At 32.0% G+C, this 18,148-nt stretch overlaps 1 protein-coding gene across 1 annotated transcript in view; it reads left to right on the top strand.

Moving 5' to 3' along the window:
- Positions 1-667: 667 nt before the first annotated feature.
- LOC105338310 (sacsin) overlaps positions 668-18,148 on the top strand; it is a 31,642-nt gene continuing 14,161 nt past the window's right edge. Inside the window, exons 1-5 of the mRNA XM_066075684.1 lie at positions 668-805; positions 5,344-5,447; positions 7,612-7,719; positions 12,107-12,254; positions 16,210-17,778. Coding sequence (XP_065931756.1) covers positions 5,346-5,447; positions 7,612-7,719; positions 12,107-12,254; positions 16,210-17,778 — 1,927 coding nt within the window. The 5' untranslated portion in view covers positions 668-805; positions 5,344-5,345. The remainder of the gene's footprint in view (positions 806-5,343; positions 5,448-7,611; positions 7,720-12,106; positions 12,255-16,209; positions 17,779-18,148) is intronic.

The following is an 18,148-nucleotide window of genomic DNA, read 5'->3' as shown; positions in this document are numbered from 1 at the left end:
ATGATAAAGAAAATTTTCTCATTTTTTGCTACTCTTTATTTTTTTTAAGTGTGATCTATCAGAAAAAATAAAAAGTGTGATCTATCACAGATACACCACATAGAACTGTTGTGTATCAAGAAAAAATGAATTGCTGAAATCAAAGGAAAAGCTCACAAACAATGATACAAAAATGATATAATCAACAGTTAGGTTTAAACCGTGTTTTTTTTTTTTTTTGTTAATAGTTAATATATAGTTTTCAAGATTTGTACATATACACGTATACATTACATGTAGACAGAGTCTGGTCGAACTGAAATTATTGTTAAAATTTAAAATCAACCACTAAAACGGTAGATCAGAACCTCTCGTCAAGTTGAGAGAGAGAGAGAGAGAGAGAGAGAGAGAGAGAGAGAGAGATTGATTTTGGTCTTAACACTGAAAATAGCTTTTTTTCTATTTTAAAGATGCACGGTAGAATAATGAATTTGATGATTAATTTTATTAAAACGTGAGTAAAAAACCGATGATACTTTTTATGTACCGAGGGGAGGGGGTGTCTGCACTCTCCTTGTTATTCTTCTACTGTGTTTTTAAAAAATAATAAAAATCAATAGTCTACTTTTGCTTTAACTAGCCAGAAAAACTAAAACATCACGTGACAATCGTGTCCTTATATAACGTTACGTACAATTTACTTCCAGTGGCTTGCTTTTTTGCTGATATACAAATGTAGTTACACAGCATTGGAAACCGGTAAATTTTGCACGACCCAGGTTGGTGCCCAAAGAATTAAGGCATTGTTCGTGTCCAGGAATCTGAGGTAAGGACGAGTTAATGTTTATAGTTTCTAATTAACAGCTGATTAAGAATTTAAACGTTTTAGTTCGTTATTATGCCTCGTTTTCTTGATACGATGAACTATATGAATAAGCCTACTGGTAAGGGGATACCTCAGAGCTGCTTTCAAAGTCGTAGCAGCTAGCCTAGCCGCTAGGTCGTAGATATCTACATGTAGGTCTATTGAACAGACCGCTAAGTTAGCCGCTAAGTGTCAGATTTGAAGATGAAAATATTCAACTAGAGACTTATTACATTGACATAATTTGTTTATTTCAAGCGGAAACATACATGTTAAAATTCATTATAACTTAAAGGATGAACAAAAAATCACTAAAAAATAGATTTCCTGTTTGTTACAAAGAGGTAACTAAGGTGGCCATCTTGAATTTGATGCCTATCATAAAATATTTAGGCTACGAATATCTACGTAGCGGCTAAGTAAAATGGAAAACTGGCGTTTCACTGAGAGTTGCAGGCCATTAAAAATACAGTTATCTGAAAACTGCTATTTAACTGGTAGGTATAAAACTGGTCAGATGAAGACACAAGAAAAATAAATGCACAATCAATGGTATTTCAATGAAACTTGGAAAATCAATGAAAGTTCAATGGAATTTCAATGGAAAAAAGCCAGTTCTTTTCTCTAAGGGGCATGCTTGAATTTTCTCAGGTGCATGCATGCAGTCACCATATGCCAGTGCAGCAATCCATTTTGAAACTTGTGTGATATAATGTTACAATGGTTGTAGAATATACAGTCTAGATCGAGTTAATAGTGTGACATTTAAAAAATAGTATATATTAAATGGCTGCATAGCTGCATATCAATGCATGTCCATGTTTTGCAATTATGAACACATTCTTTGTGCGTATTTAAGCTGTCTATCAGGTCATTGATTTTTTAAAAAGTATCATGCACCCTGCACCCCAGTCTATGTCGATGAAGGATTTTAGAATTAATTTATATCAACGTTCAGTAATTTTCAAAGCTCAATTTAAATAATAGGTGCACACTATCACAGACATTTGCACAAGCTAGAGTATTAAAACTGTTAATTTGCATTTGATACACCTGATTTCACACATGAAAACTTAGATTCCGTATTTTTATTTCCTTGTATTATATATATATATATATAATTTGTACATATATAGCTGTTTGTTTTTATTACAAACAAACATGCAGCTATAAATTATACAAAGCCAAAGTTAATTCTACATTATAAGCGTCACCTTCAAAATACCAAACTTGATTTTTTGGGAGGGCAAAAATGATTTTTAGCTAACCGAGATGAAGTTAGAGGGAGCTTATGCTATACCCCCGGCGTCGGTGTCCGCCAGGCGTCGGCGTCAGGACCTGGTTAAAGTTTTTGTTGCAGGTACTGTATCTAAGTTATCTTCACCAAACTTGCATGGATGATGCATCTGGACCTACTTATGGACTTGAAAGACTTGGATGCTGAATCTGAATCTTTAATTTCAGATGCTGGAGGAGGTTAAGGTTTTTGGAGCACTATAGGTTAAAGTTTTTGGTGCAGGTGCAATATCTAAGTTACTACTGGTCCTAACATCACCAAACTTGCATGGATGGTGTGTCTTATGATACTGATGCACCAGACAGGCTTGAATGCCGAATCTGAGCTATAGATTTTGGATGCTGGAGGAGGTGAAAGTTTTAAGAGCTGGTTTAAGTTTTTGGAGCAGGTGCCCTCTGATGATTATATCTAAGTTATTACTGGTCCTAACATCACCAAACTTGCATGGATGATGCGTCTTATATGATACTGATGCACCTGACAGGCTTGCATGCTGAATCTGAGCCACAGGTTTCTGGATGAGGTTTAGTTTTTTTGAACAGGTCACATGTTTTTAGATAATAGTACTCTACTATTTCAAATTTGAATAGTCGATTTATTTTTAATAAAAATGAATTGCAACGGAAGCTTCAGATGCAGAGCCTGATCTCCATTTTCAAGGATGCTGAAAAAATCCCCTACCTTACTTAAACCTGCTTAATATTAAATGTGTGATTTAACATGATTCCTATGGAATAGTATTGTATGATATGATACGGTTGTTCTTAAATGATTTACATGATTCCTATGATATAGTATTGGATGATATATATGATATGGTTTTATATGATACAATATTATATTATATTGTAAAAAGTAATATGATACAATATGATATTGTATCGTATCATACTTTTTACAATATAATACAATATTGTATCATGATATTGTATACATATTATTTTTGTATTGTATTTTATATTGTTTTATATGATATTGCAATATATATTAATACTAGATGATAACCCGCGCAAACGCGGGAATTAACACTTTACTCATTATTATGATATAATGTTTGATATGTTAAACTAAATTTTTTGTTCATTTTTGTATATACTTTGTCTGATATTTCCTTATCTTACTCTTTCGAAATTTAAATTTAAAAACAAACTGATTTTTTTATTATATTCATTTCAAACCAGTGAATGCGTGGGTTTGTAGTGTATCTGTCTCTAAATTGGTTCTTTAGGTCAATTTTCAATATTATTTCTATTACTGTCCCAAATAAAAATTTCAGATAAAAACAATCTGGAGAGGGAGGGGGGCATTCCCATTAAACTTTTCCGTTTTATGCATACATCATTTATCCTTATAGACGTATAGCATACAATAATCTGTTCATTAATGTTTACAAATTAATGTTTATGGTAATACAACCAATCTGTCCTGGTATAAAAATTTATGAAATGAAAACACGCTAGGTTGTGCATTATTCATTCATTTGCATGCATATTTTAATCAACTCGCCCTATACACTTTCCGCCATGATGTCAATTAGGCAACCCGTTTCTGGACATCCGGCTCTAGAATGTTCTTAATTTCCATTAATACCAAAGTCGCAATAATTGTTCCATTTTATTTATCAAATGTTTAATCGAAGTGTGATCCAAGGCATTTGCCTGTGATGCATAAAAACTTGTCCTACACTTTTCGTTAATTAGTCAATCCGCGTTCTTAGTTACCCTGTTCTGGGCCGTTCTATCCCATTCTCTCACCAGAGGTCGTGCTTCGTAAGTGACTGAGTATCAAAATTAAAATCACCCACTAAAGAAACGAATTGACTCATTTTATTTATTTGACATTTGTCAAATTTTAACTTCTATGCTTAATTCTTTATATAGGCTCATTGTAAATATATTCACTCTTTACGTAAACATTCAATATCATTTCATTGCAAGTATATATTTTAATCGAGACTATCCCTGACTTGGATCCGCCAAAGCGTGTCCACCACCTTACTCTCATTTTTGCTATTTCGGCTTGTTTATCGAAATTGAAAGCAGGTTTTTGATTAATTTTACAATAATAACTTATCAGTTAAAATTCAAATACACCTTATATGGACAACATTTAAACACGTGTTGAAATACCAAAGGTGTGAGCAAAGTACTCTGGTGCAGACATTTTGTAGTTTATTTGCAAAATGCCTTAATTTATAAGTATAGATTGTATCATATGATATGACATTATACAGTTGTTGACTGGGGTTGAGGGCAACAGTTGATCTGTCAGACCTGCTCGCAAACTGTTGCCCAAAATGAAGGCCGCGGGCAGCAGTTTGCGTGCCGGTCTGACAGATCAACTGTTGCCCGAGACACAGTCAACAACTGTTTTGTTATACCCCTTCTAATCAATAATACGTTTTGCGGAATGTGACGTCATCGGTCAACAGTCTTTTTTAACAGTCAATTTTAACAGTTCCAATCCAACAGTTCCCATCCAACAGTCAAACTGCTGGACTTTTTTTCGTATAGAGTTATATAGTAACTGTTTTACAGGAGAATAACAATTAATGTACATTATATCATATCATATGATACGATATTGTATAATATGATATTATTTTATATAATATTATTTTATCACATTAAGTTGTATTGTATGATATTTTAATATAGAATATTGCATCATCAATGATAAAATATTTATTTTTTGATATTTTATAATATATTACTTTATCACCTGATATTGTATCATATGATATGATACAATGTTGTATCAAATTATATTGTATCATATGATACAATATCATATTTTGTATTAAATATGATACAATATCATACAATATAATATCATACAATATTTCTAATCTATCATGTCACTGATACAATATTGTATCATATAATACTATATTGTATCATGATATATTTATTTATATTATGAAATTGTATTATGTGATCGAATACAATAATGTATAACATGATACAATATCATATCATATGTTACAATATCATATTACATCATTATTCATTACAGTATTATATTGTATTATATGATATATATTGTAAGTATCATAGGATGCAATACTGATATGATATTATTGTATTAATAAACTTATGATTTTCATATAATATGCTAAAGGTGGTCTCATAAAGGTGATGACTTGTCTCAGTGAGCTTTGTAATCTGTGATTACCTATGTTTTAAAAATGTTTTATCAACAGGCATGGCAGAGAAATTAAAATACCATGCATTCAAGAGGAACACTCTTCTTGAGGAGCTACAAACTATTCTACACGAGTACCCAGACAATGAGCAAATTATTAAGGTGAGAGACCTTTATTCGTGTATATATAGTTACAGGCAAATTAATGATCAATGGAATGAGATATTAATACATGTACCTGTTTCTGTATGCATTAATTAGTTTATAAGTAACTAATTTATTTATTAAAGTGTTGTACGTGTTACAATTTGTACCAGGTATTTCAATAATTAAACCCTGTGCAACAAGTTTGGGGTGAGGAATATGATATTTTGGACCCATCTGTTAGTCAGTCAATCGGTCATTGTAATTATATATGAGTTAGTATAAATTAAGTCCTGATTTTTTTTGTAAGCTCAACTCTTTTTAAACAGACTAGCTGCTGCAAAGAATTCCATAGAACTTTGTAGGAACATGTACATTAGTAATTAAGCATGCTGACAATGCATGTGTACTTGAGATCTGCATACTAGGATATTCAGATTCCATTTATTTTATGAATTTTCCCCAAAATAAACTTAAGTACAAGACCCAGCTATACCATTTTTGAATATATATGTACGTACTACTGTAATTATTTTTCAGAAAATTTTGATTCCTTAAATAATAATTATATTTTCTTTGAATTTTGCCCCTTTCAAACTTATATATGGTATTAATTGACTTAGATTGAATAATTATATAATTATATGTAGTAAAACACAGTTATAAATTAATGAACTGTGCCAGGAATGAACAATTTTGCTTAATGTAATTTTATAAGCATAATTCGTTATATCCGTCAAATTAAATTACAACATGTAATATAGTCATGGGATATAAAAAACACTTCTGTAAGCGTTAATTCATTATAAATGTGTTCGCTATAATTGTGATTTACTGTATTAAAATTACTGAAACAGTGTGTCACTGCAACTCCTCTTTAAATATTTTTAGGGAGCACAGCTAGTTAGGGCAGACTAGTGAAGCGCAATTTCTATTTGCCTGAGTGCTCAGTTAAAAGAAAAATAGCCAAATTACCTCGATCTACACATTAGTCAAAATTTTGACAGCATCCAAATGCCTCCATTCCTGTATTTTTTGTTGAGAAACATAAAAAAACCAAAACATATAAGCATTTAACCACATATATGGAAAACTGACAGTCAGTTCTTCCTTTGTAATGTTCTAGTTAAAAATCTGTCAAAATATCGTGTTGATACAACTTCTACTTTAAAAGATATAGGCACTCACTTGTATTACATCTATTAACAATATTTTTTTTATGTGCTTTTTATACTCACTTTTTGTGGATGCTGCCTATAAATTATGATTACATTAATTTTGAAATAAACTTTATTATTTTACTTGAAATATGAAGAAGTCTCAACTGTAATGCAATTAGCAGAGGAAGTAATATTTATTTAGTTTATACAAATCAGAGAAAGGCTGTTAATTAATTATATTAATATAAGTTGTTGAACTTGTTTATCAATCGTTGTAAAATAAATAAAGTTCAGTTTAAAGGCTGTTCTACATGAACCAGTTTTAACCACTAGCTATTTCAGTAGATTATAAATGAATTTAGAGAAATATATGGTACGCACAATGTCAGAAAATATTTTTATGATAAGCTCAGCTAACTGTTTGAATTAGCGTTATTGATACAAAATTTGAACGCAGAAACGTAATTATTTATTCAACGTTAGGACTGAATTATTTTTTAAAAAATTTTTTTGAAAGGTATGTAACATTAGTTTTTATTATACTTTCATGTTAAATACTAAAATCTGATTGGTTTAGACAAAGTTGATAATCCGTTCTATTACCCTCAGCGTTAGCAACACACTTAGCAACGGGTAACATTACGAATTGTTACATGCGCGTACGGTTCGCAGTAGAATTCAAGTCATTCCTATAAAAAAGCATTTAAGTTGTCTTTAAAATTGACATTCTGTATAATAAAATAAATAGTGCCTGTTTGGGAGGATAACAGTTGAAATCGACACCCTCGAAAACCATTGTCAACCTCCGCTTCGCGTCGGTTGACAATAGTTTTCTCGGGGTGTCAATTTCAACTGTTACCTTCCCAAACAGGCACCATTTATATAATACACAGGAATTAGGTTTTATATCATTTATAGGCATTTAAACAACATGGAATTCAGCCAAACTCAATGGGAAAAAACAACTTACTGTAAATAAATGCATAATATAACCATGAATTTACTGTCATATTGAATTTCAGGAGTTGCTTCAAAATGCAGAGGATGCAGGGGCTCGTGTTGTCAAGATGGGGTTTTGTCCTTCATCAAGATCACAAAATCTTCCTGACCCGTACAAAAAATATTTATCGGTAATTCTTCTGTTTTTTATTATAAACACGATCAAGTATTTATAGCGAATATATTCATATAGTCATAATAACTTGAATTCATATTAACCTATTTTTGTTGAGCCATGCAGTAAATTTGACTGTTAGTAACTGTTAGTAACTGCGCTGTCAAATCAAAATTACTCTTTAAGTATTAAAATATAATTGTGAATAGAGTTATAAACCATAAAAATTTGATACATACCGGTACATTTAATACACTAGTTGTACATTATATGTCACATTGTAAAAAGATACTATAAGTCGTTTTAATTCAATTAACTGAAGTGTTAAAATTTCACAATTTCTAATTAAATACCAATTTGCGATGATTTTAATTTCATGCTGCTAGTAAATCAATTGATCAGAATATATAAGGATTAAAACATTTTTCGAAACTAATGGTAGTATTCACGATGGGTTTAATTTTGCGGGAAAATGATGAATCGCGAACATAGTGAAATTTTAAAAACCATCGTGATTATTTGCCAATTATTAGGGCCCCGCAAGGATTTGCGGGTGCCCTATAGTAATCACTCTGTCCGTCCGTCCTTCTGTCCGTCCGTCTGTCACTCTTCCGTCCACAAATTTCGTGTTTTTTTCTAATAACTTTTTTTATGGTTGCCCAATCAAGTTCAAATTTGGTATGGTAGTTCAGTAGGCAGAAATACATATTTTGATGCTAAGTTTGGTTCTCTATGTCTTCTGGTTTGGAGCTGGGGTGGTGGGGTAGATTCCCAACTATGCATAAGAATGAATGGGCAAAGAGAGATAACTGCTGAGAATGAATGGGCAAAGAGGGATAACTGCTGAGAATGTTACTATTGTATACATGGAAGGCTGTGCAATATTTGTCCTTTGGGATTAATTAATCTTCCACACTATTTTATTTTTTAATTATTTATTTCATTTTTTCTGCCTTAATGCTGTTAATTTTAACAGGTAATCAGATAATAACCCCATTCTGTCATTTATGAAAAAAAAATCTTATTGTAAATTTAGAAGAAAAGGATGAGAGAGCAGAACAATTAATCCCCTGGGATTAATTATCTTGCCTGCTGCAGAAAATTTAGAGGCTTATCTCTATCTGTCATATCAAGATTAATGAACACCTTTGTCTGCACTGATGTTTGTTTTGAAGCAAATTAAAGTCTCATTCCATGAGCTGCACCGTTATATTTTTACCTCTCAGTGTAAAGGATGGTATTTAATAAAGAATATATTTCATTCTAGTCCAAATACTTATATTCTGTAAAATAAAAAAAAAATATATGAATTACAATAAATTTAAAAATTTTTTTTTATTAGATATCAATTTCTTGATTCTTTTTTTTTCTTTTTTAATGGATGTTTTGGTGGTGTTGTTGTTTTTGGTTGGTATGTTTATATTAAAGGAAACTTCAGAATAGTACCTGAAAATGTTCCTTCTGTAAGCCCTGATTAAATTCAATAAATGGATGAGAGCAGGATAATTAATCCCCTGAGATTAATTATCTTGCCTGTTTCAGAAAATCTAAGGTCTGTCTTTATCTGTTATATGAATTACCGTACACATGTGTCTGCAAGTGATGTTTTTTAACAAATTTTATTTCATCCCATGTTAACCCCCTTTATCCCATGGATATGACTCATTGGATATTTTTTTGATATCCCATAGTTGTGACTTTACAATGGGATTTGCGTAGGCATAATGAAGTAAAATAATGTGGAGTTTTATAAACAGTGTAAACATTGATTGTGGTGTATAAAACATGGGATAAATAGAATCTCATATGATTTGTAGTATAATATGATTTCTATCCAACTTGAGTGTTTTATCCCCTCACTATTAAGGCTCAAGAAAAAAACCCACTTTAATTGTTGGATGAAAATCATATCCAACTACAAATCATGAGATCTTGCAGTTCTTTACATCTTATGCCGGGCATTTATATTTCATCATTGTTAATATAAAGAGGATGGAATTCAAAGTTTTTTTTTCACTTCTCTATATTAATTGTCATAGCGGGGCCCTTCCTGACTGGTCAGTTTTCTAGTCTACAGTAATATTGCTTAAATATTTTTAATAATGATCGACTTTTAATTTTACTTCATTATAGTTTTAAAAATTTTGTAGTCATAAAAATTAAGACATTAATATTTTTAAATACCGTATTATTTAAATGGGTTGATATATAGACACTTTAAATGATTTTTATAAAAAGTAATTCATGATAACTTCCAAGATCTGTCATGTATACAATCTAGAGTGGGAAGCTATATATATAGGGGCCTGTTTGTTGGTTGTCCATGGGTAGATCTCTGACTGTCCTTTCATATGCATTTATTTCATTAATCAACATTCTTTCAACCTCAAAGAACATGGGCCCCTGGAATAAGCCAAGGAATAAACCCACTTAATTAAGTTCATTTTAAAAACCTGCATTTTTTTTTCTTACAAATACCACTTTTGTTACATTTATTAAGCAATGCCATATGTAATCATTTGCATTCAGTATTGCCAAAAAACCTTCGAAAACTGACTTCAAAACAAAATAATTATGCTAATTGAGCAACAAAACGCTAATGAAATCGGATGTTTTGAGACTAGAGAATTTTATAGGGTGGGTCGATCATCATACCATTTTTTTTAAAACGTATACTGATCAAACATGTAAATGTCTTATCTTTTTCAATTTTCAGAAAAATAGTACTAAGACCCACTCTATAGCTGGTATAAATAGCAAGTTTTCCTCCTTCAGTTTTCAAGATGATCACCAAATGGCAAAGAACAAATTATGTTTGCACAATACTTAATTGAATTTGTTATTTAAATGTATTAAAACATGTGATTCCATGGTGAAGCAATTAGCGAGGAGTTCTTAGATCATAAGTATACTGAAGTAGGTGTTCGATTCCGATGAATCTTGTTGTAAATATTTTTCATGTCTTTAATTGTTTTATACTTTGTTTAAATTCGAAAAACTCATTTGATGTAAAGAAAGTAAAAATTGCCTTATTATGAATTAAACACATGCATTTATTCATTTTATGGTTATTTAGTTTATCGCTAAATAAGTTATCTTTTATAAGTATCATTTTTCTAAATAAACATGTTACTTTGTTGAGGGGGCCCGATTTATGGACCTTAATTAAGACAAAGATTGGAATTCTTTATTCTATGCACCCGTGCATATAATAAATTCTCTGGAGATACATGTGTAAGAACAGGAATAAAAATATTTAAAGTTAATAAACATATACAAATACAGTCCCTGAAACGTTCTACTTTCCTACTTGAACGGTGAGTGAGCCGTGAGCGAACTCTGAGTGAACCGTGAGTGCACGCTGAGCGGAATTCAGTGAATGCTAATAATTGAATGGCAAACGAGCGCAAAGGGAGTGCAAAATGATCGGTTAATGCATGGTGAACGATATTTGAACGCAAGATGAACAATTTATTCGGAGTGCCTTCAAGTTGGGAGTTATCTTGACATTGAATTTCGTCTGTAATAAGGAAATAAAATAGCAAAAAAACTACATGTACATGTACACTGCTGCTCTCATGAAAGTTGGCAAAACAATTCTATTTTATCCTATTCACGTATCCAGCATCCTATCCTGCAAAACATCTCTATCCTATCCTATCCTATCCTATCCTATCCTGTCCTATCCCATACCATTTATATTTAGGAATAAAACTTAAATACAATGAAATTTAAGAGAATAATAATTTTATCAACAAAGAATCGAATAATGTAATAAATTATAAATAGTGCCTGTTCGGGAGGGTGACAGTTGAAATTGACACCCCAGAGAAAACCATTGTCAAGGAAATGTCTTAACTTTAAAGAAAATTTCATTGCTTTTATTTTTCTTTTATATTTATTTGCATTATTTAAAACGCATATTAAATGACTTCTTTAGAAATGAGGTGAAAAAACATACAACTGTATTCTTGTTGTCATAAAAAAGCGGATCAGACCAAGAATTTTAACTTCAAATTCTACAAATTTAATTCTGATTAAAATGATGTTTCTGGTGTGTAATATAAGTTTCTTTCTAACTTAATGCACGCATAAAAATCTTTTCTCATTTTGTTGTGACTTACAAAGTCGGATCCTTTCAATTTGGAGTTCCGAATGAAAATGATAATGAAAACAGACTGAACGATAAGTGAACGGAGAACGAACGGTAAGAGCAAGGTGAACGCACAGTGGGCACACGGTGAGCGCTTTATGAATGGTGAATGCAAACGGAAGGAAGCGGAGAGTGCAAGTGAACGCACAGTTAGCTCATGGTGAACGCACATAAAATTTGATAGAACGTTTCAGGGACTGTACAAGTTATATTATATGACTTAAAATTCAAACATCCTTCATTATTTTAGGGTCCAGCATTTTGTTTCTACAATGACTCGGTCTTTGAAGAGAACGATTGGGAAGGAATTACAATGGTCAGAAAGAGCAACAAACATGACGATCCACTGAAAGTTGGAAAGTTTGGAATAGGATTCAAATCTGTGTTTCACATTACAGGTAGAGTATATTACTCAAAGTGGGATTTTCAAATAATGCAATAATTCATAAAATGCATGCATTGCTCTAAATTTTTCACAGATTAATTTATTAGGGCCCCGCAAGGATTTGCGGGTGCCCTATAGTAATCACTCTGTCCCTCCGTCCTTCTGTCTGTCCGCCTGTCACTCTTCCGTCCACAAATTTTCTGTTTTTTTTCTAATAACTTTTTTTACGGTTGCCCAATCAAGTTTGTATTTGGTATAGTATTTCAGTAGGCAGAAATACATATTTTGATGCTAAGTTTGGTTCGATATCTCTATGTCTTCTGGTTTGGAGCTGGGGTGGTGTGGTAGATTCCTTAATTATGCATAAGAATGAATGGGCAAAGAGAGATAACTGCTGCGAATGTTACCATTGTATACTTGGAAGGCTATGCAATATTTGTCCTTTGGGATTAATTAACCTTCCACAGGAAGAAAATCCTTATAAGCTTTATCTTTATCTGTCACATTGAGATTAATTACTGCACTGCCTGTGTCTGCAAATGAACTTTGTTTTGAAGTTAAGGTCAATTTTGAATGATGTGTAGTATTGTGTACATTCTTTGAAATATGGATTTAAAATATAAATATTCATACTTTATTTTGGTTAAAATACCGTACACAATGATTTACAGAGTGTATAATTATTTTATCGAATTCTAAAATCAAGATATATATTAAGATACCATTTTTCACTAGTTTATTTTTTAATTATTTATTTTATTGTTTTTCTGCCGTAATGCTGTTAATTTTAACAGGTAATCAGATAATAACCCCATTCTGTCATTTCTGAAAAAAAATTCTTATAGTGAATTTTGAAGAAAAGGATGAGAGAGCAGAACAATTGATCCCCTGGGATAAATTATCTTGCCTGCTGCAGAAAATTTAGAGGCTTATCTCTATCTGTCATATGAAGATTAATGAACACCTTTGTCTGCAACTGATGTTTGTTTGGAAGTTGAGGTCAACCCTGGGTGATACAATGTATTTGCAATCACTGAAGGATTGCATTTTATAAAACACCTGTTTAAATCTTTTTTAAATACACATTTAATTTAGTTTTTTTTTATAAGACATGAGGTTGTCCCTGTTTTATGCAGATACAAGGTTACTATTTAGAGTTTTTGGACATTTAGGAATTATCTTGAAATTTTAAAAATACAGGTGTTACTTATAATTTTCATATTTTTTTTACCACCTTATACATATTGCAGTTCTTTACATATTATGCCAGGAATTTATTTTTCATCATTGTTAATATAATAAAGATGATGGAATTCAAAGTTTTTTTCACTTCTCTATATATTAATTGTCATAGCGGGGCCCCTCCTGACTGGTCAGTTTTCTAGTTAATAAATAGAATATGCAAAGTCAGTGTTAAGTTCAACACAATTAATTAGGTATCTTGAATTGATAAACATAAATACCACAAAACTAGAGCAGTCAGGATTAGGGGTCTTGGTTTCAGTTATTAGGGCTCTGCTTTGCACCCCTGCCTTGTAGTGATCAGTCTGTCCCTCCCTTTGTCTGTCCATCTAAGATCAATTGTCAGGAGCATAACGGTAAGATTCCAAAATCTGGTGGTCAGGCTAAAGTCCAATGGTTGTGTTTAAGTCGAATGGTCTGGACCAAAGTCTGATGGTTTGGTGACGATACAAACACCAATGTATGATGACGACGTGATGACAGTGTCTGTGACGTAAGGTCATGAAGACTTTGTTGGTAACATCAAACCAGCGGTCTCTGTCCAGAGCAGTTTTTGTCCATTTGAAGCGAGGTGCATGAATTGTAAATTAAAGTGGGAACATTCATCATAATGATGACAAGAAAGTGTTTACTGAGACACAGGTGCATATTACATCAAAATACCTGTTGCACGTTTAAAATATGCTTTAAATAAGTTGATGACAGTTAAATCAAAGATACATGTAGATACATGCAACTTGGGATAGAAGATGTTTGATTGAAATTATTAAGTTGAATTTTTCTTCTTCATTCTTAATTCAATTTTATTTCATTTTATTTTATATGCCTATTATACTTTATTATGATGCATACAGCGGGACCATATATATCATGCATAACGGAAACAATATTTATGCTTTTGAGTCTAATTAGAACCATCGGACTACAGCACGTCAAACCGTTGGTCTTTGGCTTTTCATACCATCAGAGTTAATGGAAAAGACTATCGAACTTTTGCATGACCATAAGACTTAAGAGCCCCATCACCAGAGTTGGGGTCAATTACTTTAAAAAGTAATTAATTACTTTCAAATACATTGGCAATTTTATCAATTACTTGCAATTACAATTACATTGATTTTTAAAAATGTAATTAATTACTCTCAATTACTTTGATAAATGTAATTAATTACATTTCAAATACTTTAGTTTAATTTTTTAAAGTCTTGAGAACATATACATATATTAACAGCATTTAGATATACAGAGCTTTATGTACGGTTATGTTTTTAAAGGTTGTATAGTTCAGTTCAGATCAGATTTCTTGAAAATTTCTAGAAAATTTTCTTTAACATTAAATTCATTAAGTACCGTTGAGTTCATTTTTGGTTCTGAATAATATTTTCTCTGTAGTGAATTAGCTTTTATTCACATATCAAAACTATGTTTATTCAGAAAGTACAACTTTCGGCAGTACAGCATATCAGTATATAAATAATATTATAATTGCTATAATTCACAAGAATGAGATATTTTGACTCTGTTCTAAAATCAATGGGTGTTCTTGGGCATTAGAGGAGTTCACACCTCCACAAAATTAGATCTTTACCTATTGCCCTGGGCAGTGTGTTATGCTGTATAAACATATGAAACATTATGGGACATTTAATTATTGTATAAACAAAAGTCCATGCAAAACATGTATAAAATCTATTTATCATTTTAGGACACCTTTTTTATATTTTAAACTTGGAAAAAAAGTAATTGAGATGTTATTGAAAAGATATTGAAAATACACAATATTTTTGGAATGTATTTAAATACATTCAATTACTTGTAATTGAAGACAGACTCAATTACAAATGACTTTCAATTACTTTGAAAAATGTAATTAATTACACTCAATTACGAATACTTTTTTCAATTACCCCATCCCTGCCCATCACACTTTATGGTTCTGCATCTCCTCTCTACCTTTGGCCCAATCTGGCTCAAACTTCACCCACAGAGTGCCTTATGGTAAAAAGTGTGCAGTGACCTTTAACCAAGGTTCTAGGTATAATGTTTTGGTCAATATTATGATAGAATAGTTATGTAAAAATCCTTGTCTTGATCATGTATATTCTCCCCTCAGTGTAATCTGGCTTATACTTGACCCACAGAGTGCCTTTAGTCAAACTGTCTGCAGTGACTTAGAATGAAGTTTCTAGGTTAAGGGTCAAGGCTATATCAGACCACACCATTTTTTCTCAGAGCATATATACTCTTCCATTAGCCCCATCTGGCTCACACTTCATATATCTTTTGGGTAAAGGGTGTGCTGTGACTTTGAATCAAGTTTTAAGGTCTTTCAAGGTCAAGTGAGAAGGTCATAGCAGAACTCTTTAAATACATTATAAACTATAATTTATGTCCCATTGGCTTAATATATTGCTCATATCGAACCATAAGAATGCTTTCAGGTCAAGGGTATTGAGCTTGAATTAAAGCTTAATGCCAACTGGAGAATGTTTAAGTCATAGGTTAAGGTTAAAGAAAAATCCTCTGAAATTATTTTTATTCTATTGTCTATTATTTAAGTAGGGCCCTTTGAGCTGTCCACTATCTCAATGATGTCATGTTTGATTGAAGATTCTAATCATCCTTCAAAATAAGAATGTGATTAAATATATCAAATTGTATTATTGTTGGGAAACAATCTATTAAAATTCTGACATCATTCCAAAATGTTTTCTTTATCTACACAGATACCGTTGTGGTGATTAGTGGAACGTCAATATTGTTCATTGATCCATTGTATGAAGAGATTGATCCCAGAAAAGTTTGTTGTCAAGTGTCAATATCAGATTTTGTGCAGCAAGATGTGTGTGGTCCACAAGCATTAGAATCTTTATACCGCTTGTTTGGAATTAATGAAGACACCATCAGGGGAGGGAATTTTGCTGGAACAGTGTTCTGGTTTCCCCTTAGAAATTCACCGTCAAACTTGTCGGAAAATGTTTATACACCCAAAAAAGTTTCAGACCTCCTCGCATCCTTCAAGAAGGAAATTGGCACCGAGATGCTATTTCTGACATCAATTGAAGAAATTGGATTGTTCAATATGGTGAATAGCAGCTGGGAAACTGATACTGTAGTTTCACTAGATAATAACTGTGCCAAAGGTATCAGAGAAGAAAGAGAAAGATATAAAACCGAAATAAAGGCTATTGAAGATCATATGGAAAGCGATGAACGATGGATTACGAGTAACTTTTGCAATCCAGTTTGGATGAAATGTAGTGTTGCATACAATGTTGAGACAGATGGAGAGACTTCAAGACAGGAGTGGCTGGTTATTAATTATTTTCATGCAGGTACCATGAGTGCTGAGATCTCAAACCTTATAAGAAACAGGAGGTCTAAATACAGACCATATATTGGTATTGCAGCACGACTTGACCAACCCATCGCATGTGGTCAGTTATTTTGTTTTTTACCACTACCGTTTGAGGATGAAAGTTCAACTGGACTGCCAGTCCATGTGAATGGATTTTTTTCACTTGATAGTAATAGACAACATATAAAGTGGCCTTCTTATGATCAAACAAGTAGCAAATCACATCTAGAGAATGACATGCTTTGGAATGTTTGTATGGTACAAGAGATTTTACCAATTGTTTATAAAGAACTTTTCGAATTTTGGCGCAACAACCCAAAATTAGGTCAGATGGATTTGAGAATATTTTACCATTGCATTCCCAGAAAGAAAGACATAAAGCACCATTGGGATTGTGTTGAAAAAGAAATAAATGAATATATGCTGGTGTCAAGAGTACCTTGTATTGAGAAAAGAGCATGGGTGAATATGAAAGATGCTTATTTTGCCATTTTCGAAAAGGACATCAAACAGGATGTTAGGGACTCTGTTATTGATGTTTTCTCGAAATGTGGAAAGAAAGTTGTTATCCTTGGAGAACACGAAGATCTTTTCAAACAATGGAATAGTCTTGCAAACCTAAGTTGTACTAGTCCTATGGAAACACGAAATCTTCTGAAAATTAGAAATGAATACAAAGGTCTGCAAAGAAGTTTCAAAGAACATCTGCTTTTGTATTGCTGCAGTGATGACAAGCTGTCTCAACTAGGTGGAATAGAGTTGTTACCACTCCAAAACAAGAAGTACCACACTTTTCAAGAAAAACAGAGAGGGAAACAAGACAATATTTACCTGTGTGAAAAAGAGGATTTGGAAATATTGATTTGGAAAGAAGGTTCACTTGTATTAAAAGATTCAACTGAACTTGGACGGTTGTTACAGAAACTTGCCACCTCAGGTACATGTTTTTAAACATATTTTTGCAATTATTCATCAATCTTACATTGGTATATAGAGAGAAACATAAACTGTGAAATCAATTTGGAGGGGTAGTAATGCATTTCTATACACCACTACAGTACAAAGTTATGACACAGCACCTGGCATCATATCTATATTTTTCTCTGAATAAAAAATATACATATACCCTTTATACCTAATAGTACACAAGGTACACTCTGTCTCCATCTTGGATTTATTTAAAACTGTCGATTCAGCTAGGTTTCACTTGAAACTCATCAGTGAAATCAATTTGCGATCCTCTCCACTTCGTTATTTGGTAGAAGTTAATGTTTTTAATGATGAGAAAATATAAAACTTTAAGTGCA

The sequence above is a fragment of the Magallana gigas genome, chromosome 2 (genome assembly GCF_963853765.1).
Source record: "Magallana gigas chromosome 2, xbMagGiga1.1, whole genome shotgun sequence".
Taxonomy (NCBI): Eukaryota; Metazoa; Mollusca; class Bivalvia; order Ostreida; family Ostreidae; genus Magallana; species Magallana gigas.
Note: the sequence above shows the minus strand (reverse complement) of the source record. Positions and strands in the feature narration are given on the sequence as shown.